Source organism: Phocoena sinus, chromosome 8 (genome assembly GCF_008692025.1).
Source record: "Phocoena sinus isolate mPhoSin1 chromosome 8, mPhoSin1.pri, whole genome shotgun sequence".
In the NCBI taxonomy this organism is placed as follows: domain Eukaryota; kingdom Metazoa; phylum Chordata; class Mammalia; order Artiodactyla; family Phocoenidae; genus Phocoena; species Phocoena sinus.
In genome coordinates this window covers 57,987,657-58,013,094 of record NC_045770.1, presented here as the reverse complement: position 1 = coordinate 58,013,094, position 25,438 = coordinate 57,987,657, and the positions used below count along the sequence as shown (strand labels likewise).

At 39.4% G+C, this 25,438-nt stretch overlaps 1 protein-coding gene across 2 annotated transcripts in view; it reads right to left on the bottom strand.

The window, feature by feature from the left end:
* Positions 1-15,935: 15,935 nt before the first annotated feature.
* The window catches only part of PGM2L1 (phosphoglucomutase 2 like 1), a 71,597-nt gene continuing 62,094 nt past the window's right edge, over positions 15,936-25,438 (bottom strand). The window contains exons 13-15 of one of the 2 annotated variants that reach the window (XR_004351192.1): positions 23,704-23,837; positions 17,381-21,874; positions 15,936-17,203 (exon numbers count right to left, since the gene is read on the bottom strand). Coding sequence is in view for 1 of the 2 variants with exons in the window: in XM_032641545.1 (XP_032497436.1) it covers positions 21,772-21,874; positions 23,704-23,837 (237 nt within the window). In the remaining variant the exon portion in view is untranslated. Of the gene's footprint in view, positions 21,875-23,703; positions 23,838-25,438 lie in introns of both variants that reach the window. The other variant, XM_032641545.1, reaches the window with a different exon arrangement.

Here is a 25,438-nt window from a genome sequence, read left to right as displayed (position 1 = left end):
GTTCACAAGGTTGTGCAACCATCACCACTAATATTTTCTTGCACCCCCCCAAAAAAAACCCCTATGCCCATTAGCTGCCACTCTCCATCCCCCTCCCATGTGACAACCACCAATCTATTTTCCATCTATATGGATTTACCTATTATGGGCAATTCATATAAATGGTTTCACTTTTGATACTATAATAAATGGAATTTTCTTAATTTCATTTTTAGATTGTTCATTGTTAGTATATAGAAATTCAGTTGATTTTTGTATATTGATCTTGTGTCCTGTAACCTTACTGAAATTGCTTATTATGTCTAATCGTGTTTTTTGTTTATTCCTTATAATGTTATATATAGAAGATTAAAACATTGGAAAATGGAGAGAGTTTACTTCCTCCATTTGAATTTGGATGTTTTTTCTTTCTTTTTTTTCCCCTAATTTACTTTGCTAGAACTTCCAGTGTAATATTGAAGTGACAAGAGAGGATATCATTGTCTTGTTCCAGATCCTGGGTGGAAAGCTTTCAGTCTTTCACCATTAAGTATGATGTTAGCTGTGCGTTCGTCAATGCTTTAACTAGGTTGAGGAAGATCTCTTCTGTTCCTAATTTTTTAAGTGTTTTTATCTGTCAAGTACATTTTCTGCATCTATTGAGATGATCATGTGGTTTTTATCCTTTTTTGTCTTAATATGATGTGTTATAATGATTACTTTTTAATATCTATTTACTTATTTATTTGGTTGCATTGGGTCTTAGTTGCGTCAGGTGGGCTCCTTAGTTGTGGCAGGCAGGATCCTTAGTTGTGGCAAGTGAACTCTTAGTTGTGGCATGCATGTGGGATCTAGTTCCTGGATCAGGGATCGAACCCAGGCCCCCTGCATTGGGAGTGTGGAGTCTTAGCCACTGCACTGCCAGGGAAGTCCCATAATGATTGATTTTTCTTTGTTAAACCAACCTTGGATTCTGGGTTAAATCTTGTTCATGTGTTGCTGGGTTCACCTTGCTATTTGTGCTTCACTGAACTTCTTGGTTTATGTTTTTTCAAATCTGGGAAATATTCATATATTATTTCTTCAAATATTTCTTTTTGAAAATCTTCTGGAATTCTGATGAGATAAATTAGGTACTGGCTCACAGATCAATAAGGCTCTGTACACTTTTTTTGTTGTTATTTTTATTTTATTTTTGAATTTTTTAAACATCTTTATTGGAGTATAATTGCTTTACAATGGTGTGTTAGTTTCTGCTTTATAAACAAAGTGAATCAGCTATACATATATATATATATATATATATATATATATATATATCCCCATATCTCCTCCCTCTTGTGTCTCACTCCCATCCTCCCTATCCCACCCCTCTAGGTGGTCACAAAGCACGGAGCTGATCTCCCTGTGCTATGCAGCTGCTTCCCACTAGCTATCTATTTTACATTTGGTAGTGTATATATGTCCATGCCACTCCCTCACTTTGTCCCAGCTTCCCCTTCCCCTTCCCTGTGTCCTCAAGTCCATTCTCTACATCTACGTCTTTATTCCTGTTCTGCCCCTAGGTTCTTCAGAACCATTTTTTTTTTTGAGATCCCATATATATGTGTTAGCATACAGTATTTGTTTTTCTCTTTCTGACTTAACTTCACTCTATATGATAGACTCTAGGTCCATCCACCTCATTACAAATAGTTCAATTTCATTTCTTTTTATGGCTGAGTAATATTCCATTGTATATATGTGCCACATCTTCTTTAACCACTCATCTGTCGATGGACACTTAGGTTGCTTCCATGTCCTGGCTATTGTAAATAGAGCTGCAATGAACATTGTGGTACATGACTCTTTTTGAATTATGGTTTTCTCAGGGTATACGCCGAGCAGTGGGATTGCTGGGTCGTATGGCAGTTCTAGTTTTAGTTTTTTAAGGAACCTCCATCCTGTTCTTCATAGTGGCTGTATCAATTTACATTCCCACCAACAGTGCAAGAGCGTTCCCTTTTCTCCACACCCTATCCAGCATTTATTGTTTGTAGATTTTTTGATGATGGCCATTCTGACTGGTGTGAGGTGATACCTTATTGTAGTTTTGACTTGCATTTCTCTAATGATTAGTGATGTTGGGCATCCTTTCATGTGTTTGTTGGCAACCTGTATATCTTCTTTGGAGAAATGTCTATTTAGGTCTTCTGCCCATTTTTGGATTGGGTTGTTTGATTTTTTGATATTGAGCTGCATGTAAATTTTGGAGATTAATTTGTCAGTTGCTTCATTTGCAAATATTTTCTCCCATTCTAAGGGTTGTCTTTTGGTCTTGTTTATGGTTTCCTTTGCTGTGCAAAAGGTTTTAAGTTTCATTAGGTCCCATGTGTTTATTTTTGTTTTTATTTCCATTTCTCTAGGAGGTGGGTCAAAAAGGATCTTGCTGTGATTTATGTCATAGAGTTCTGCCTATGTTTTCCTCTAAGAGTTTTATAGTGTCTGGCCTTACATTTAATCCATTTTGAGTTTATTTTTGTGTATGGTGTTAGGGAGTGTTCTAATTTCATTCTTTTACATGTAGTTGTCCAGTTTTCCCAGCACCACTTATTGAAGAGGCTGTCTTTTCTCCATTGTATATTCTTGCCTCCTTTATCAAAGATGAGGTGACCATATGTGCGTGGGTTTATCTCTGGGCTTTCTATCCTGTTCCATTGATCTATATTTCTGTTTTTGTACCAGTACCATACTGTCTTGATGACTGTAGCTTTGTAGTATAGTCTGGGAGCCTGATTCCTCCAGCTCTGTTTTTCTTTCTCAAGATTGCTTTGTCTATTCAGGGTCTTTTGTGTCTCCATACAAATTGTGAAATTTTTTATTTTAGTTCTGTGGAAAATGCCATTGGTAGTTTGATAGGGATTGCACTGAATCTGTAGATTTCTTTGGGTAGTATAGTCATTTTCACAATGTTGATTCTTCCAATCCAAGAACATGGTATATCTCTCCATCTGTTTGGATCATCTTTAATTTCTTTCATCAGTGTCTTAGAGTTTTCTGCATAGAGGTCTTTTGTCTCCTTAGGTAGGTTTATTCCTAGGTATTTTATTCTCTTTGTTGCAGTGGTAAACGGGAGTGTTTCCTTAATTTCTCTTTCAGATTTTTCATCATTAGTGTATAGGAATGCAAGAGATTTCTGTGCATTAGTTTTGTATCCTGCTACTTTACCAGATTTGTTGATTAGCTCTAGTAGTTTTCTGGTAGCATCTTTAGGGTTCCCTATGTATAGTATCATGTCATCTGCAAACAGTGACAACTTTACTTCTTCTTTTCCGATCTGGATTCCTTTTCTTTTTCTTCTCTGATTGCTGTGGCTAAAAATTCAAAAACTATGTTGAATAACAGTGGTGAGAGTGGACAACCTTGTCTCATTCCTGATCTTAGAGGAAGTAGTTTCAGTTGTTCACCCCTGAGAACGATGTTGGCTGTGGGCATTTTTTTTTAATCTTTTTTTCTGTCTGTTGTTCAGATTAGATAATTTTAATGAATTTATCTTCAAGTTCACTGAATCTTTCCTCTGTCATGTCTATTCTGCTATTGAGTTCATCAATGAGTTTTTTAGTTTGGTTATTATACTATCATTAGATTTCTCTTTATATCTCTTCTTTCTTGATAATTTCTACCTTTCCATTCACTTCAAGAGTATTCACCCTTACTTCTTGGAGCATTTTATAACAATCTTCAACAATTTCAACATTTGCGTCATCTTCTCCTTGACATTTGTTGATTGCCTTTTCTCATACTAATTGAGATTTTCCTGATTCTTTGTGTGCTGAGTAGGATTAAATACTGGACTTTTTGAATGTTTTTAAATGTCTAGATCTTGTTTAAATCTTATGGATAATAGTAATATTTTTAGTTTTAGCATACAGCTCACCCAGTTTGAGTCAGAAGTACTGACCTGCCTCTGTGGTTGTGGTTCCAATGTCAGTTCAGTTTTCAAAGCTTTTGCAATGCTATTCAGATCTGTCCCAGTTGTATGCCACCCAATGGCCAGTCCTAGATCTGGACAGTGGTCTATTGTATACCTCAGTACTCAGGTGTATGGTATGCTATTTAGCATCAGATCCATGCCTGCACAGTTCAGGGGTGAGGTCAAAAATTATGGGGTTGCTCTCCTGAACTCCTCCCTCTCTGTGATTTCTCTGATACTTTCCAGTCTTCTGAACCCACTTTTCAGTCCTTTGGCCAAAAACCTGGGGGTTCAGTTACTCTTCTCTGCTGTGTCCTTTTCATGATTGCATGTATCTAGGGCCAAGTGGCAGGAGGATAGAGGTAGAAAAAAAAATCAATGGGGGTTTTCCCTACTACTGGGATTGTTGAAAGCAAAAATTACAGCATTATTTGATACGGTTTCAGTGTACGTAGATGTAATACGTAAGATAAATTGAAGTTTTAGGTGGCCATAGGCACTCACTGCCACCACTGCCATTGTGGCCACCACTGCGGGATTGCCTGGAGGGAGGGGTGCAGGAGGACAGAGAACAAAAGACAAAAAAGGTTGGATGTTACCCCCCCACCTCCAAACCTCAATGTGAGAGTCCTCTTCCCCTCTTCTTGAGCCAGAGTTAGAGGGCTTCCCCTGCAGCTTTCTCAGTACTCAACCCGGAGCCCACTTACAGGTTTAAGGCTGCTGAGGATCAAAAAGAGGAAACTCACTGCCAGTTCAGTGATGCTTCAAATTCTGGTCTTTCCCCTCAATCTAACTGCTATCATTTATTTGCAGAGTGCTCAATTGCCTGTTCCATGGATTCTGTCCAGGTTTTATAGATGCATTCAGGGGGCAAGACATCATCCCACAACCAGAATTTCCTACACTTTTATATTGTGTTTTAATTCTGCATCAGAGAGGAATTTTTGAAGTCACTCTAAGTAACAACAGAGTTCCAAGTTCAGCCAAAACCAAACTAAATTTTAACTAAATTATGCTACAAGTACAAATAATTGTGTGACAATAGAATAGATATTTTCCAAGAAAGCTAAGTTTGTGAGGCTCAACTTATGTTCCTGTTTGGTACTCAGCAAGGTTTTCTTGTTTGTTTATTTTTTGACCTGTGTTATTAGACAATTTCTATTTCTGAATGTTAAAAACTAAAAAATGCATGTTAGCTTTGAAGAAATGTTACTATTAGGTTTTTTAGTGCAAAAATAGAAAATTGAAGTAGAAATAAAAGGGTCAAGGAAAAGATCACGATTTCCAAATAAATATCAAGGCAGAGGAGAGAAAGGCTTTTCCATAAATAATCAACAGCAGCAGCTTCATGTCATGCCCCTCTTCCCTGCTCACTCCACACCAGCCACACTGGCCTTTGGCCTTTTCATTTCTTGCTCCTGCCAAGCTCTTTCCTGATTCATGAGTAATTTCTGACTCACCCCTACTCACCCTTTGAGTCATTTCCTCAAGGATCTTTTATTTGTCTGCAGATTTGGTTCAAATCCCTATAATATTCAAAACACCCCCTATATTTTCCCTTGGTAGGATTTATTACATTTATAATTCCTTATTTCTATAATTCATGTCAATCTGCTCTACCAGATCATAAGTTTCATATAGGCTGGACTGAGCTTAGCAGAGTGCCAGGCAATAGTAGGTACTCATTTAAAGAGAATAAATAGAGCAAAAGGAACATTCAAAATAATCCCACTCATCAATCTCTTTATTGAGGGTCCTCTATGTGCCAGTCCTCTGCCAAGTCTTTTCTAATATTTATCTCCTTTATTCTCACAATAAGCCTATAAGGTATGTATTGTTGTTTTGCATTTTATGGTTGGGAAAACTATAGCTCATTGAAGTTAGTGATTCAACAGCAAGATGGTAAAGCCTGAAATTGAAACCAGCTCTCGGCTGAGTACACTTTCCACTGCATCATTACTTGGTGTTGCTCATCACCAGCTCCTGGCTCAGCCTCCTTCCAATACCCAAGAAGAGTTTCTGGGATACTCACTTCTCACTTCTCAGTTTTATTCTCCTCTGTATTATGAAAGGATTAAACAAATGGATTGGTGTTTCTAAAACTGTGGTCCACAGTACACCTAGATCAGAATTATAGGGGGAAGAGTGGATGTGCTTATGAAAAATTCCGTGTCCATAGCCCTACCGGACTCACTGAATCAAAATGTAGGGGACAAGGAGCCAAAGTCCAAGAATCTGCATTTTTAACTGGCTCTTGAGGAGATGCTTATGCATATTTAATTTAATTTGGTGATTTCCAAAGTTCCCTCCAGCTTTGACAGTCTTTTCTTCTAAGACATTAAATTTGGAGGGCATGCCTTTGTATCTCTATCATCTTTTACAGAGCTGTGAACTCAACATATACTATTTCTAGTGAATGAATACATTTGAATTTGGAAGACAGATTCTTAAGTATTTACCAGCTGTGATTCCTTGGGAAAATTACTTCACCTCTTGACTGTTAGAGTTATCATCTTTTAAGATGGAATTAATAATAACAACGCCTATCCTGGCTTCCAACAGTTGGTGTGGGAGATAAATTAAATCATGTTTTTGAAAGCTCTTGTGATTCCAAGTTGAGGAACCACTACAGGTATAAAATGGACACCAACATGTGTTACTTCAGTCCTCAAACTCACAGATGGCTCAGTTACAGCTCTTTCAAATGCAAAGAATAGGTAGTTTATTAAAACATAAAACAGCAATCACCACCTTTGAAAATCATATTTCCTTAGAAAGACTCTAGCTTTTTTTTAGAAACCTGAGGCATTCCTATCGCGCCCCCTGGTGGAACTTAGAAGCTAACTCAAATCCACAATTCTTGTCAAACGCTGTTTACTTGGCAACAATGTATATAGCCCTGTCCGGGAAGATCCCACATGCCACAGAGCAACTAAGCCCGTGCACCACAACTATTGAGCTTGTGCTCTAGAGCCTGTGAGCCACAACTACTGATCCCACGTGCCACAACTACTGAAGCCCACATGCCAGAGCCCGTGCTCCACAACAAGAGAAGAAACCACAATGAGAAGCCCCCGCACCACAACGAAGAGTAGGCCCTGCTCCCTGCAACTAGAGAAAACCCGCACGCAGCAGCAAAGACCCAAAACAGCCACACACACACAAAAAAAGTGGAGTCAATTTCCCCTCCCCTTGAATCTGGGAAGGCCTTATTCCATTCTTTAGCCAATAAAATGCAACAAAAGGGACAGTGTGCCAGTTTTGAGCACAAGGACACTTGCATGCTTTGGCCCTCTCTTTGGGAACCTTGCACGGGCACCCATGTGAGCAAGCCTGGGCTCGCCTGCGGGAACATGGGAGCTACATGAGGCAGAGCTCGGCCGACCCAGCCGAGGCCGTCCTGAACTAGCCAGCACCCAGGCAACTTGGCAGCTGACCTCCACCTATACGTGAACCCAGCTAAGACCAGAAGAACCAGCCTACTGACCTCAGTCCAAATTGCCAAACTGCAAAACTGTGATATATATAAATACTTGCTGTTTTAAGCCACTAAGTTGTGTATAGTTTGTTTTGCAGTAAAAGTTGTTACAGAAATTGGTGTCTGAAATGCTACCTTTAACAAAAACCCCCAAATTCACGGCATTGGCTTTGGGATCAGGGATGGGTGGAGATTGGAAAAATGGCAAGCAAACAGTGAAGTCTCGGAAAATGGTGAGGAAATTGTGACCGGAGGCTGGAAAAATGGTAGTGTCTTACAGTGGCAAAACAATTGGCAGAACTCTTGCCTATGGTAACTTGGAAGGTGGAGGATAAATACTCAAAAATTTTTGGTTTGACTAAGGAGATTTCTAAGCAGAATGTTGAAAGTGTCAGTTGGGTTCTTCCAGCTGGGTATTATAACTTTATAACAGGAAGAGAGGTATGAGCTAAAGAAAGGACTGGCCTGATTGAAACATGAATTTAGAGAGAATAGAGAGGGGCAGGACCTACTATGTTAAAAAATAAAACTTTCTTCATCTTGAGGCTCTCTAGCCAGCAAAGAATTTTTACAAGGAACTATAGCCTGGAGATGTGAATCACATCAAAGGTGTGGCTGTAACACACTTTATAAAGACCTTTGAGAGAATTAAAGTGATGTCTAGTAGACTTCTAGACAAAAAGACTTCTTGGAATCTTAAGAGCAATATCCACAGATATCTAATTCCAAAATAGCACTCACAAAATTGAGAGAGATGTCTCAAAAACGATTGTCAAACAAACAAACGATTGTGTATGTGTCATTTGGAGTATGGAATAGACTATAATCAGATACATAGAAAACCCACAAAATTTGTAAATGAGTCACACATGTGAAAGTGCCACCAGCCAGGACTAAAAGGGACTGAAATAATTCAAATTGCCACTCAGCTGCCAATATGAGCCACTTTGTCAGAAGTAGCCAAGGAAGGTGATAGACAAAGGATAGTTCAGAGAGCAGAGCAAAGAAGCAGAGATCAATAGACTAGGGGACTACTCCCAGGGAGTAGAATTTAGGCCTGAGCAAGGAATATTCCCTCTCCCGGGATAGGGGACCTGACAACCTTCATCTACCTGGAGTCCAAGATTGCTCTGTTTAAGGATGTCTATGTACCTTTCATGTTTCTCCTTCTTGAATGGAAATGTCTATTGATGTTATCCTGTCTGCCTCATTGCATACTACGTGTTTGGGAGGCAAATAACTTATCTTTTAAATTCATAGATATCAAGGTCAGAAAGAACAACATTTATCAAGTCATTTACAAACCTGATATAGATGATAAGATCCTAGACTTTGAGCCTGATGACATAATTGCAAGAGACTTTTGGGGGTTCTGGAATGGAGGTAAGCACATTTTGCCTGTGGGAGGAATGTGAATAATTAGAGAGTATATATACTGTGGTAGATTATAAAAACGGTCACAATCCTTCAGCCCTCCCTGAATCCATACCCTTTGAGTTCTGACACTGCAGTTCCTCTCATCGAAAGATGGAGACTATTTCTCCATCCCTTAAATCTGAAGTGGCCTTGTGACATTTTTGGCCAATGGAATGAAGCAGAGGCATGCTTAAGGCTCAAGATGCCTCAAAAGCATGTTTCAGTTCTTTTTCTTGAAATCCTGTCCTGCCGCCCACGTGAACAGACCTGACCTAGCCTGCTGGAAGACAAGAGACCACGTGGAGCAGAGAGGAGCCATCCCCGCAGAGGCCATCCAGCTCCCAGACAACTTGGCAGCTGACTTCAACCCATGAAATGAACCTAGCCAAGACCAAAAGAACAGCTCAGCTGAGCTCAGCACAGATTCTTGATTTGCAGAATTGTGAGCTATATAAATACTGGTTTAAACCACCAAGTCCTTTGGGGGTGTAGTTTATTATTCAGCAAAACTAACCAATTGAAAGACATCTAACCAGTATAGGAGTCAAGGCAGGGAATTGGATTGGGTAGGGGTTTTATACGAAAGGAAAATATATGAGACAAATGAGAAAGAGTATTGACATTTATTGTTCTAGGTGGTGGGTAAATGGGTGTTTGCTGTTATCTTTCTAATTTTATTTATTTTAAAGACTTTATCATGCAAAATTAGATTAAATTATAACTTTAAATTTAATATAAAAAGAGTAAATGTGGAAGTTCCAAAAGGCAAAGGCTCTCCTCTCCATACTGTCATTAGGTGATCATATTCATGTCCGTGGCTTTAAATATGTTGATAATTTCTAAATTTAGATCTCTAGCTTAGACCTCTCTTCTGAGCTCCAGACTCATATTTCCAATTGCCTATTTGTCGTCTACACTTGGATGTCTCTCAGGTGTCTCAAACATAGCATGTTCAAAATTGGTCATTTCATCTTTCTGTCTGTGATAGCCTGTCTCCAAGACAGCCCTCATGATCCCCACCTCCTGCGTAGTCCCTCACAAACTGTATCAGGATTGATCTGTATGACCACAGAATTTTGCAGAAATGACAGTGTGTGACTTCCAAGGCTAAGTCATAAAAGACACTGTGGCTTGTGCCTTGCTCTCTCTTTGGATCACTCACTCTGGAGGACCCTCAAGTAACCCTATGGAGAGGCCCATGTGGTGAGGCGCTGAGGCTTCCTGCCATGTGAGTGAACTATCTGCGAAGCTGATCCTCCAGCCCCAGCTGATCCTAAACCGCGCATGACTGCAACCGCAGCTGACATCTTGATTGCAATCTCACTGAGACACGGAGCCAGAACCACCAGTTAAGCAGCACCCATACTCCTATTCCACAGGAAAGTTCAGGGCTTCCAAGCTCACACATGTGCCTCTCCATAGGGCTGCTCATGACATGGCAGCTGGCTTTACCCAGAGCAAATGATCCAAGAAAGAGTACCAAGATGTAAGATAAAGAGGCTTTTATAACCTAATCTTGGAAGTAGGATGCCATTACTTCTGCCAGGCAGGGATTACTGGGGGCCCTCTTGGAGGCTGGTTTTCATATTGCTCAAGGTCTCATAGCTAGTAACTGATAGAAAGGGGTTTTTTGAAACTCGGCGCTCTGAAATTAGAATGTGTGTTCTTAACTACTACAAGGTAAAGAAGAAAAAGGGGGAGTTTTATAGATACTGTACAACAAGACTCCACAATAACTGAATTCAGTTGACAACTACAGCTGGATCTCAAATCCTGGCTGGGCTAGAGTTATTGGAAGTGAAGGCGAGGCTCAGTGGGTAAACGACAAGACAGCCCCAACTCTGGAAACTGGAAAGTAGAGAATGGGGTCCCAGGGTTCCCAGTTTTCTACTGAGCCAATCTCCCCACATAAGCTGACTGAATGCATGTCAACTAACCAGGCAAGTTCCAGAATCCTTGCTGCCATTCCTAAGCCCCAAACAGCCTTAGAACCAGGAATTGTTTCTAAGCCATGTCTTAGGCTGGCTTAGAAAGGCTAGATGGATCTGGATGGTACAACCAAACTTCCAGAACTTCAGGCTGGCTCCATTACCCTAGTAATCATATGACTCCATATTTTATTGTTTTAACTGAAAAAAAAAATCCTCACCTCCATCCTGTTACAGTAAGAGGTTTTCATGCATTAGGAAGTAAGATTGGCAGCTCCAGGTGCTTATTTCAGTGTGGGGGAGGGGTGGGGAGGGAGAAGAAATAATGAACGACGACGCATTGAGACAGTCCATAGAGGAGAAGGAACGAGCATACTCGCACTGGGGGTGGGGTGGGGGGTGGGTAGTCAGGTGTGAGAAAAAAAGCTTAGGCCTGGACAACTTAAGTTTGAAGTGCTGTGGGACATCCAGGTAGAGATGACTTGAAAACTGTTGTGTGGCTCTGAAGCTTGGAAGGAAGGTCTGGCCTAAAAACATAGACCTGTAGTCGTCAGCTTCAGAGTGATAGTTGGAACTTCGGGCATTTCACCCAAAAAAAGTGCGTAAAATCGGAAATGCCGTTGGCTGAGATCAGAAACCTATTATCTAGCCTCCGCAGGGTGCTTCTTCCTGCATTCTTTTTGCTGTCTGCTGTGTCTGCAAGGTCTGTTCTCTTTTCTCTACCTGACAAGCTCCTGCTCTTCCTTCAAGGCTCCACTCTAGTCCCAGCGATTCTTTAGAGCCCTTCCTGGATCCAGCACAGATGCCCCTCTATTCCTGCACCATTCTATGTTTATCTCTACTACTGTACTTCTATTGCATCCTAATTGTTTTTTTCTTCTTAAAGATGTGGGTTACATCTTACCAACTTTTTATTCACTGTCCGGCTCCTGGTAGGTTACTAAATATTTGTACAGAAGGAGAAAGGGACTACCAGTCAGGAGACCTGAGTATTAGTCCCAGGTTTGCCCCTGAACTGCTTTGTGACTCAAGGGATCACTTCTCTTCTCTGGACCTTAGTTTACTCCTGATTACAAGGAGGGAGGACTCCTTATGGCTGAAGACTAAGATTCACTGAATGAATTTTTTTTTTTTTACATCTTTATTGGAGTATAATTGCTTTACAATGGTGTGTTAGTTTCTGCTTTATAACGAAGTGAATCAGTTATACATATACATATGTTCCCGTATCTCCTCCCTCTTGCGTCTCCCTCCCTCCCACCCTCCCTATCCCACCCCTCCAGGCGGTCACAAAGCACCGAGCTGATCTCCCTGTGCTATGCGGCTGCTTCCCACTAGCTATCTACCTTACGTGTGGTAGTGTATATATGTCCATGCCTCTCTCTCGCTTTGTCACAGTTTACCCTTCCCCCTCCCCATAGCCTCAAGTCCATTCTCTAGTAGGTCTGTGTCTTTATTCCTGTCTTACCCCTAGGTTCTCCATGACATATTTTTTCTTAAATTCCATATATATGTGTTAGCATACGGTATTTGTCTTTCTCTTTCTGACTTACTTCACTCTGTATGACAGACTCTAGGTCCATCCACCTCATTACAAATAGTTCAATTTCACTGAATGAATTTTAACCAGGTCATGGGGGAGAAAGCAGCAGATTGGGAAGAAGATGAGTTGGGTTCTGCAGAAATCCACTCTGTGGACTCAAAGTGGATCTCCAACCTGACCCTCAGGCTTTCCTCACTGTAAAGAGAGATGCTTGCATTGAATTTGGGTTCCTTCCAGGGCAGAGGTTCTGATTTTGTTTCACGGGACACGGATCCCTATCCACCAGGGGAAGCATGCATATGTGGGAATGGCAAACAATTGGAAGAAACTCTGATCCAGTTACTGTTTTATTTTTTTCTGCCCTTGCTCCCTGCTCACCTGAGAATAAATCTCTTCCACCCCTGCCCCAATCCAGCTTTCCTGATTTAGCCTCAGGTTGGTTTCCACCCCACCTCTCCTGGTATTATATTAATTTTGGACACAGCTCTTTGAAAATTGTCCATGGAGTGATCAGGAAGGTGAGTAGGATCTAAAAAATAGGTCACACACCAGTCAGAATGGCCATCATCAAAAAATCTACGAACAATAAATGCTGGAGAGGGTGTAGAGAAAAGGGAACCCTCTTGCACTGTTGGTGGGAATGTTAATTGATACAGCCACTATGGAGAACAGTATGGAGGTTCCTTAAAAAACTAAGAATAAAACTACCATACGACCCAGCAATGCCACTACTGGGCATATACCCTGAGAAAACCATAATTCAAGAAGAGACATGTAACACACTGTTCACTGCAGCACTATTTACAATAGCCAGGACATGGAAGCAACCTAAGTGTCCATCAACAGATGAATGGATAAAGAAGATGTGGCACATATATACAATGGAATATTACTCAGCCATAAAAGGAAATGAAACTGAGTTATTTGTAGTGAGGTGGATGGACCTAGAGTCTGTCATACAGAGTGAAGACACAGACCTACTAGAGAATGGACTTGAGGATATGGGGAGGGGGAAGGGTAAGCTGGCACAAAGTGAGAGAGTGGCATGGACATATATACACTACCAAACGTAAAATAGATAGCTAGTGGGAATCAGCCACATAGCACAGGGAGATCAGCTCGGTGGTTTGTGACCACCTAGAGGGGTGGGATAGGGAGGGTGGGAGGGAGGGAGACGCAAGAGAAGAGATATGGGGATGTATGTATATGTATAAATGATTCACTTTGTTATAAAGCAGAAACTAACACACCATTGTAAAGCAATTATACTTCCAATAAAGATGTTAAAAAAAAAACAGGTAACACAAGGAACGGTTGCTGAATTATGCATATTTAGACTGAGGGGAAAAGTCTTTGAGTGACAAGGAAATGGATTTTTGTATAACATTGAGTTTCCAAGTGCAGCCAAAGAGTAGAAGCTGCAGGAGGCAGATTTCAGCTGAACACAATAAAGAACTCTCTACTGGCCTTTCTTTCAAAGGGAACAACTTGTCTTGGCAAGTTGTCACTGGAGAGGTTCAAATATATATCCTCATTTGGTAGCCATATTGCAGAAAATGATGAGATTAGATAAGATGACCTTTAAGATTCTTTCCAGTGGTGGATTCTCTCATACCTCCCCCATCCCCACCATCCTCTCTTGGAGACTTTCTGCTTAAACCTTCCTGTGACTCATTACCTGCTGATTGAAGTCCAAGCTCCGCAGCGCAGCACACAGGGCCCTCTCCCACCTCTCCACTGTCATCCCTACTCCCAGTGTCGCAAGACCGAACTACTCATGGTTCTCTGCACACTCATGCTGTCTTCTGCGCTTAAGATGTCCCCCTCTTCCTTTGCCGAGCTTTTGCTTCTTCTCCAACGCTCCCTCTGGCACTGTAGCGGATGTTTGTCACCTTTTGTCTGCACCACAATTTCCAATTGGTCAATTAACTTCCTCTCACTGTCTTGATGGAAGGGTAACTGCAGTGCCCTGTCTCCTGCTACCATTCAGAAGGAAGGTGAGGGGGTCAAATCTTTCCCTTATCAGGCTCTAGTTTTAGCTAGGAGGTAGGCATGTGACAAAAGTCCAGCCCGCTGGGCCTTCTCTCCAGGTACTTTGAATCCAAAGACATCAGGAAAAGATAAAGGTGATCTAGTGGTGTGAGGGCGGTGGGAACAGTGTCCCGAACAGGCTGTTCCAGCAGTAACCTCGTTGCTGTGTCCTTTTTCCTATTTCTTAGCCTTCTGCAGTGCTCTTGGTTCCTACATATTTCCAGGTCAATAAATATTTATAAAATGAATGAATGAAGCAGAGGGATAAAGGTCAAAGAATTAATTTAAGCAAATTACATGCAATACTGGACCATTTAATGATTAGAACCAGAGGTAAAGAGAGGGAAATAAACAGGAGAATGGTCACATCACTACAGGAATGAGGAAGTGCTAGTTTGGGGAAGACAGGGAGGTAGAATGGGGAATAAACATTTTTATTATAATCCCTCCTCCAAGACATCTCCATTTATATACACATGAACTCTTCTCCTTTGGGGATAACAGTTCTATTATTATTTTAGGTGGGATTAGCTTCTTGGTCCCTGTTTTAGGTGGGTCTCAGATCAATGGCCTTGCCCTTACCTTCAGAGACTGTTAAATTTAAAGAACTTGTCAAATAGCACATATCCAGTGGCAGGAGAAATCAAAGATGACTTGGAGATTTCAAACCAGGAAGATACGGGGCCAGGAAAGCAGGAAGAAAATGCTGAGCTCGAGATCTCAGGAGGACATGGGTAGAGATGACCCAGAGGCAGCAAGAAGTAGGTGTTGCCTGAATGAGATGTGGATTAATGGGTTTATAAATCTCTAAAGCTGGTGGTATCACTGCTGCATATTTCTCATCATGTGCAACTCTGTGCGTATGCAGAATCAGTGCAGAATTTAGTGCTTTTCTGCTGCAGGCAGAAACATGAGACGGGTTCATCCATTCAATAAACATTTACTGAGAACCTGCTATGGTGCCATGCACTGTTCTAGGCAGTGGTAAAGTAGTGAAAAAGCTACACTCATGGAGACTATGGAGTCAGGTAATACTACTACTTAAATTTATTTGTTATACTGTTTATGTGCTATGAACAATAAAATGGAAGAAGTGGGAGGGATGGGATTAGCATGGTTCCCAGAACATTCCATGCAGAAGGTGATAAAATGACCTTGTAGAATGTTTCTCTCACTCATCTTACCTTTAAGCCTGATCAGAGGAAGGCAGGCAGTAAAGACCAGGACTACAGGGTCCTAACAACCCTGGAAACTAATCCCATGACCACCACTTTATCACAGCTATATAGTTACTTCTTTGAGAGATCTCCAAACCTTTAACTTTTTATTATGTTAGCTGATGCTAACATGGGCAGAAAAATTAGGTCAACTGAAGGAGAGATGGAGAAAAATAAGGTGGAAAGAACTTTAATGTTAGTCCTTTCTTCTGGGACTGCTGATGAACCAGTCAAGAAATATTTATTGAGTAATGAGCTGTAATATTCATTTAGGGTCAAAGTTGCTTCTAGGGTATGCCATGTATATATATCAAGAATGTGTTCAGTTTGGATAGCCAACTTTATAAACTACACAGTATCTAAGATAATAAAAAGTACACAGAAACTCATGCCTATGAAGAGACCTGTTTATTACTGATAACACTTCATTTGGCTAAAACCACACGAAAACCACGCACACAAATACTTAAATGCAAATTCTCATAGGCAGTACTTATGATACACCCTGGTGTTTTTGCAAGGAAAAACGAGAAGATGTTGACAGAAACTATTAAAACAAGGGCACAATTTTGAACTACTGCTACACAAAAAAATAAATAATTCTTAACTGCATATATCTTATCTGGCATATTCAATGATGTATACAAAGAGTTTGTTTTAGCCTATAACACAAGGCCTCATCATATACAGATGCAACTCTTGTTTGAGTGGTTCTTGTAAGATATATGATGAATCATAACACTGAACAAAAATATACCAAACAGTATCAAATTAGTTGTGACTCACTTGGAAAGCAGCCCTAGCAGGCTCATAATGGCACTAATACTAGTGATATTAAGTCTACACAGACACTTTCTTAGCCTTCTTGGCCAACATCTTGCTTTGAGCGTAAAACACTAGGCCTTACATACAATTTCGAAATAGGAATATGCTCTTCTCTCTCCGAAGAAACAGGGTATTTAAGGGTGTGCATGCTTAATAAACTTCAGTACTGAGAATTGTTTTAAAAGCTGAATCAGAAAATGAACGTTTTCGATTGTTTCCTAAACTATTTGTTTCTTTAAAATAAAATCCCATAATTCCTATTGTCACCCATTAAGTACTCTACAACAGGTGCTATACTAGGTGGTGTGGAGATGAAAAAATAATAAACCATGATGCTTGCTCTCAGGGAGCTGATAGTCAGGTGCCCCTTCTTAGTCAAGGAATGCCAAAGAATTAAACAGAACAAACTGGCCAACACCTCTGACTATATTACAAGGTTCAGTGGTAACATAACTGTTTCAGGTCACTTGAATTTGGCATTAATACTTTCAAAAGTCAGCTTCTAAAGGGAATATCCTTGGTATGTGTTATGTTTATATTTCTCACACTAGAGTCAGTGCGGTACCCCCAGGGATATGCAGCAACTGAGGGCGGGGGGTGGGGGAGAAAACTGAGAGCCCATGTGATAAAACGGTGCCTCTTTCTGGCAGCACCAGTTTCCATGAAGACTGAAGGAATCATTTTTATACTAAAACAGTTTTATTATGGAGAATGTAAAATTCACTTACATTTTTAAGAGAGAACACGAAATTTCATGAGTGGCAGAGGCTGCTTCTGATTTTGCTCTCGGGCCCCTTCCCCTACACATTCATGCTCCTCTGCTTGAGGATTATGCTGGTGGAAAAATTTGAGAAGCAAACTTTAGATATGTCACTTTGCCCTTATCTTGGTCACTTTACTCATTCTTCTATGTTCTCTTTTTTAAGTACACAATCGTGAATTAACAAACAGATGTCTTAATGAATATAACAGTATGGTGAATATTTAAAGTAACCAATGGTAAACACTAACTTTGTTTCAAACTGGGAGTAAAATCAGGCTGTGTAAAGAGTCAGACAATGAGAGACTCTCTTCTTTCCACTTAGTCTTCTTATGGCTTAGGGTAAGATGCTTTGAGGGACAAATGTGAAAAAAGATTATCTCGGATCTTGTGCTTTGGATGCCCAAAGTACAAGGAAACCTGAAATAGAATGCTAGATCAATTGACCATTCATTTAGGTTAGTATGACTCTTTCTTCCTCAGTTTCTAGAGCAATTTCTGAAAACAAGTGAATTGTAAAAGGCCATAATAAATTAATATATAGTAGTATCCAGAAAACCAAAAAAGGTTATGCAATAGATTTAAAATTACGTCTTACAATGTCTTAAATATTCTCACAACAATAACAAAAGAACCCAAAGTCCATAAACAAAAACAGCTTAGGAATAAGTTTAAAGCATTCTGAATGAATACAGTTAAGATCACTTATCAGTGAGGTAATAGGACAACAGCTTTTCACAGTAACAAAATGTGGGAGGGCACCTAGGGAAAGAGGGAGGTAGAGAGAAAAAAGCATAAAACAAATTTATCCAAGCAGAATTTGGATTTTTCAAGCATTACAAACATCAGTGGAAAACATCTAAGAGAAATACCAATAGCAGCAGTTCGTAGAACATTTCTCCATTAAACTCCAGCTAATATCTTTGTTGCATCAATTCCAGAAGCAACTTGCTTAAGAAATTGGAGGTCTATTCCCTATATAAAGATATTCCAAAGCATCCAACCTCTTAGAACCTTCTGTCTGCTGAAGTTACAACATCCAAATAACAGTAATTTATATTTAAAACAAACCTCTCAACTATCCTATAATGCTATACACTCTTCAAGATGAACAAAATTGTGTTCACATCTCACTTAATTTGCAGGTTAAATTAAGCAGGTCTTTATACAATGAATAAAGACTGCACTCATGCATTTACTATTCAACATATACAAAAACTATCTTGTGAGCTACATTCTTCTAGGTATGGAGTGAAACTGAAATGTTACTTTCAGTGCTCTTTATGACATCATCTTTGTTCCAACCTGAGATTAAAAAAAAAAAAGTATTGGAAGGAACCTTAAAAAGCCATTTAGTATACCCCTTTAATATTAAAATGTTTAATTTTATTTAAAAAAATCCTTATTCCCTATTATTCTGTCCTTGATGGAGATGGAGAACAGTTTGTCATATTATCAAACTTCCTACTTTGAGTTCTTCAATAAACAATTCAATTAATAACTCAAGAGTTATTAAACTATCTCAACAGCTCTCTCCCCTCCAGAGTTAAATGATCTTAATCCTTTGAACTTTTTCTCATGGATCTTATTTCCCAGTCTATATTTCATTCCTTTTTATTTCTGCTATATCCTCCCCTCCCCAGTTCCCATATGATCCTAAGATACAACATCCTAGCAGGAACTGAATCAGTAAGAGAGGTACTTTTTCTCACCTCCTCAAAGGCCTCCCTGGTCTCTTTTTAGTGGTCACTAATAAAGGAAAACAAAAGCATCACTATCTGCTCATCATAATAACAAATAAACACAAGTAAACAACTTGCCCACAGTCAGTTCACTCCCCACTTTTCGGGTGATAAGTTTGCCCTTCACACGAAGCATTTCCTGTGCCACCTTACTGACCTTTCTATTGTTATTTCTACTGTTTATTTCCAGTGCTTTGATCTTGCCCCATTAATTCTTTCCTTTTCCCCAAAGCTCTAGAAAATACCAGTTTTGATTTACACACTCAATGAGAATGCATTCATTTCCATGATATTATTCATAAACAAAAAGATAAACAATGTAGATCCTAAGGCTGAGACCTACCAGCCAGTACTTCTGTTTCTCTTGGTTGGCTGGGGCTACTGAATTTATTCTGTTAGGCAAGTGTACACCCACTATGTCAAGTTCTTGTTAAATATCGTGCTTAGACAGACTCGAGAGCTTGGCTAGAATCATATAATTCCCTCAATCTATACACTTCAGGAACATTTGTAAAATTTTGTTAATTTTAACTTTGGATTTTTAAATTTTTGAGATAAGAATCCAAGCCTTAATGACTTTTCACCTTGATTAAGATGACTCAAGTGTTGCATTATATTAAAGCACTCAAAACTGTTCTATTTATAATAGAACGACAGTATGACACGACTTTAGTGATTATGAATGAGCTATTGTATCATTTTAGCTCAACTTTGTTCTTCAGTCACTGAAACACAGATACTAAAACCCAACATACATATTTTTCATGTATATATATATATATATATATATATATATGTAGCATTGTTCATACCACTTTGTAGATTATAGGCCATATCCTAAATTACAGTCTGCATTCCCAAAAGCAAATAAAGCAAAAAATTCTACACATTTCGTCTTTAGTGCAAAGCCTTTGAAAACAAACTCATTCAGAAATAGTGCTCTACATTTAGCTCTATTATCTACAGTCACACAAGACTCAGCTACAAGAAAGTAAGGAAGGAACAAATTAACAATAGTGCCAATACAATAATTTGAAACTCACATCTGGATTATCTGGATTCAACCAAATGTTAGCTGATAGCTGCAATAAACCAAACCATGATTTAATAAATATTCTAGTCAGTTCAAATTTTATATTACTATTATTATTTAGGAAATAAATTCTCATACTAGTTATCGCCCATAGGCAATTTGTTTAGTATAATTACGTACATCCAAGGCCTCATTATTGTTACCTCTTAACTATACCACATGTATTAAGTACTCTGTGAGCTATATAGGATAGGATACACTTTAAGAAGATTAAACAACACTTCTCTATTAACTCTTTTAGAAGATGCAGAATCAACTAAAAATGACCTTCCAAAAAATTTTTTTTCCACACTAAAACGATAAGTAGTATTCTTGCGATCAGAAATTCTACAGAAGTTAGCAAGATGCTAGGATAAACTGGACTTTAGTTTTATTTATTTATTTATGGCTGTGTTGGGTCTTTGTTGCTGCGTACAGGCTTTCTGTAGTTGTGGTGAGCGGGGGCTACTCTTCGTTGTGGTGCGTGGGCTTCTCATTGCGGTGGCTTCTCTTGTTGTGGAGCACGGGCTCGAGGCACGCGGGCTTCATTAGTTGTGGCTCATGTGCTCTAGAGCACAGGCTCAGTAGTTGTGGCACACGGGCTTAGTTGCTCTGCGGCATGTGGGATCTTCCCGGACCAGGGCTCAAACCCGTGTCCCCTGCATTGGCAGGCGGATTCTTAGCCACTGCGCCACCAGGGAAGTTCTGGACTTTAGTTTTAAAACATGTAGTTTTAGTGTTTCATAAGATCTAAAATCTGGATGTTTTATTTCTTAGTAAAATGAGCATCACTTCATGTGATAAAGAAATAAATACACTTGTAAAAATGTAATTTAAAGGTTAGGCTTTTAAATAAATTCACAGCTCCTTTCTTAGTTTGGATATTTTTCTTTACTTAGAGGTTGTGATAACTGACACAATTCTAACATGAAGATCCTTAACTACAGTTACACTGAGCCTGCTTTTATTGAGATTTTTACCTACATTCATAACACTTTAAAATCAACAAACCTATTTGATATAGAGGGGAAGCACCTATATAGTTTGGAAGATTTTCTTTAACTGTCTGCAAATTAACTGATTAGATTATATTCAATGCAAGAACACTATTTCAATTCAAACCATGCCCTGAGAAGGCACTGAGAAATTTGACAAGAACCAAGCCACTAGGAATGTTGCCACTACTGTTTTATGTTCGGTAAATGTCAGAATTTTAAATAAATACAATAAATTTACACTGCACCAAGAGCACCTGAAACAAAGGTGCTGAAACCACATATTGTAACATCTGTTCTAAGCTAGAAATGCTAAATACCTCATTTCAAATACTCTAATTTGTAAGTTAATACCTGTGATGTAACAATGACACTTTTCCACAGTATACTGGGAACAGTGCCATTTTCTTGCCAATTCTATGGATTAATTTCCTTAACTAATTCTACAATTACATAGCATTTATCTGCCTTAAAAAAAATGTGCTATACACAATTGCAAGAATATGGAACTAAGCTTAATCACACTTTACTAAGAAAACTCATTTGTATTGTTTTGTTTCTGTTGAAGGAAGAACGACGTGTTACCATAATACTTTTAATGTAATGACTTTTGTTCAAGATTATGAAAAAATTTGAATCATTTCTCTCCAGACCATTTCATTTCAAATGTATACAGTTTGTTTAGTCAGCCAACCAAAAAGAAAGAAAGTAAAAGGAAAAAGATAACTCGGCCAGATGAGACAGAGAGAGAATGCTAACTCGAGTTCAATGCATGAAGTTCTTGGTTGTTCTGTTCCATGGGCCAGTGCAAAGCAATGACGTACTGGTGAACACTACACAGAACGCCAGGTCAGTCCATTTTTCCTGGGCTCAAGAAAATTCTCAATCAAAGCTTCAATGAGTTTCTTCAATTCCTCTTCTAGTAAGGCAGTGTCACTGAGGAAAAAGGTTAAGAGTTTTGAAGTTCTTTATTTTCATAGCCTTAAAACAACTGGTAAATGAAAGAGAAATTCCCTCAGTTAAAACAAATCGAGACCAAAGGTGGGAAGAGGGGAATCACACACACAGAAAACACCATTATCACAAACTGAAATTGAACTGCATTAAAAGGAGTTCCTTGGTACATGAAACATGGATGAGTTATAGTATATCTAAAGATTTCTCCTGAATCAGATAATTTAATGGCTTAGAACACCAATATCAGGTATTAAGATAAAATGGCTTCCTGAGATGTGACTAAAAAAATGAGATGTTTATAAAATAGCAAGTATTCCCTTCAAAGTTATCACCTGAAGAGGTGCCACTGCCCAAAACATTTCTAGGAATGCCTCTTTAAAACTGCCTTCACAGTCATTTTACAAGCTACACAACAAATCAATTTTTTTTACTTTAATAATCAACCTTCATTCTTAACCAAAGATAGCATTATTCAATATGTTTTACTTCACACTCTGCTCTGAATGACTTCAGGAGGTCATTTTTTTCCCCCAAAGGAAATAAAATCTGCTCCTAAACACAAAGATTAGGGAAACAGTAAATAATGTAACTTGGGCTCTGAAGGCAATTCCAAAAAAAATCTCCTTCCCAAATACATATTGATCAATACACCCTTATAGGAGATACTACTTATGAAAGTTTAAAAAGTTTAAATACCCTCTGAATATATTATTAAAGTCAAGTTAATTTAGTCACAATTTATACTCCTAAAAGGATATTAATTGGCCAGATTAAGTCAAGTCATGTTACATGTAGAAAATAAGAATTTGGCAATAAACAAACTACTTGTTGATCAATTCTTTATGTTCATCAAGAGTTAAAGCTCAGGGCTTCCCTGGTGGCGCAGTGGTTGAGAGTCCGCCTGCCGATTCAGGGGACGTGGGTTCGTGCCCCAGTCTGGGAAGATCCCACATGCCGCGAAGCGGCTGGGCCTGTGAGCCATGGCCACTGAGCCTGCGCGTCCGGAGCCTGCGCTCCACAACGGGAGAGGCCACAACAGTGAGAGGACCGCATACCGCAAAAAAAAAAAAAAAAAAAAAGAGTTAAAGCTCAGAGAGCCTTCCCAAGAATATAAATTCACTAAAAAATTAAAACTCAGTTCCCAAATAATGCAGCCTCTTTGGAAAACAGTCTGGCAGTTCCTCAAAAAGCTAAACATAGAACTACCATATGACCCAGCAATTCTACTCCTTATATATATATATGATATATACCTAAGTGAAATGAAAATATACGTCCACATAAAAACTTGAACACAAACATTTAGAGCACCATTATTCATAATAGCCAAAATGTGGAAATAACCCAAATGTCCATCCTCTGATAAACGGATAAAAAAATATGGTATATCCATACAGTGGAATATCATTGAGCCATGATAACAAATTTTTTAAAAAAGGAATAAAGTACTGATTCATGCTAACATGGATGAACCTTGAAAACATTATGCTAAGTAAAGATGCCAGTCACTAAGGACCACATATTGCATGATTCCATTTATATGAAATGTCCAGAAGAAGCAAACCTGTAATGACAAATAGTAGATTGGTGGTTGCCTAGGGCTGGGAAGGAGGGAAGTGGAGAGTGACTGCGAACGGGTATGGGGTTTCTTTCTGAGGTGATGAAAATGTTCTAAACTTGATTATAGTGATGTTTCCACAACTCTGAATATATTAAGAAACACTGTTGTATACTTTAAATGGCTGAATGTAAATTACACCTCAATAAAGCTTTTATATATATATAATATTTAAAAAGTCAATTCTCACCTCTGGTCAGGTGACGCACACATCTCTGCATAATACTTTATCTTTGGTTCTGTCCCACTTGTCCGAAGAGTAGCAACACAGCCATTTTGAAAAGAAAACGTAATCATTTGGCTGTTTTTACTCACAGGCAGCACCTATGCACAAATGCAACAACAGCTCAATTACACTTGGTACCTTTCTTGTTTTCAAGAGTTGTAAAGTACATTCCACTTATATGAGGTGTGTAAAGTAGCAAAATTCATAGAAAGAGAAAGTAGGAGCGTGGTTGCCAAGGGCTAGCAGGAGGGGGAAATGGAGACTTGTTTAATGGGTATAGAGTTTCAGTTTAGCAAGATGAAAAAGTTCTGGAGATCGGTTGCACAACAATGTGAATATGGTTAACACTACTGAACTGTACTCTTAAAAATGGTTAAGATGGGGCTTCCCTGGTGGCGCAGTGGTTGAGAATCTGCCTGCCAATGCAGGGGACACGGGTTCGAGCCCTGCTCTGGGAAGATCCCACATGCTGCAGAGCAACTAGGCCCGTGAGCCACAACTACTGAGCCTGCACGTCTGGAGCTTGTGCTCCGCAACAAGAGAGGCCGCGACAGTAAGAGGCCTATGCACCGTGATGAAGAGTGGCCCCCGCTCGCCGCAACTAGAGAAAGCCCACGCACAGAAACGAAGACCCAACACAGCCAAAAATTTAAAAAAATTTAAAAATTTAAAAAAAGGTTAAGATGGTAAATTTTATGTGTTTTTTTAGCTGCAATTAAAAAATTTTAAATATTTTTAAAAGAATTGTAAAATACAAAAGATTACATGCATAATAATTCACAGCTGTACCATTTACTAAACATTTATAATTGTACAGGCACTGGATTATATACCTTACATACATGATCTCCAGGCCTCAACAATAATCCTGCAAAGTAAATATTACTGCCAATTTACAGACAAGGCTCAAAGAGAATAAACGACCTGTTCAAGGTAATCAGCTAAGTGGCAGAGCAAGAAGTTTTAAGCCAGGTCTATTTGTACGAAAGTCCAAACTGCCTCTACGTTTGCAAAGTGCTTTAGAATTTCAAAGCACTTTCACAGATAGTTTATCAGTAGTCTCCAAAGCAGAGTGCACATATCCTAGAGGACAGGCAAAATAACCCACTGGGGTGCAAAATATATATCTATTTTTTTTTACCTAAAAGTTAATACATGAAATGAAGCTTTATTGGGGTTTCCCTGGTGGCGCAGTGGTTGCGAGTCCACCTGCCGATGCAGGGGACACGGGTTCGTGCCCCGGTCAGGGAAGATCCCACATGCCGCGAAGCGGCTGGGCCTGTGAGCCATGGCCGCTGAGCCTGTGCGTCCGGAGCCTGTGCTCCATAATGGGAGAGGCCACAACAGTGAGAGGCCCGTGTACCGCAAAAAAAGAAGTGAAGCTTTACTGACATTAAATATATGGATTAACACTGGTACTCTTCTTGGATCACAAATCAGTCTGTGAAGGTATCTCAAGGGACCCATGGCGGTTGTACTAGGGCAGAAGGGTTGACAGTGGTGCCTTCCCTCTAGCGAGCCTGGTCTTCTCCGTGAGATCCCTCTCTCAGTCAGTGGTACTACTAGTTGCTTAAGACAGAGACCTTCCTTCCCTCTTTTCCACTCACAGACCATCAACTAGCAAGTCCTGTCGATTCTATCCTTTATTTAACTCAATTTTGTCTGGCTCTCTCCATCACTACTACTACCATTCAGGCTC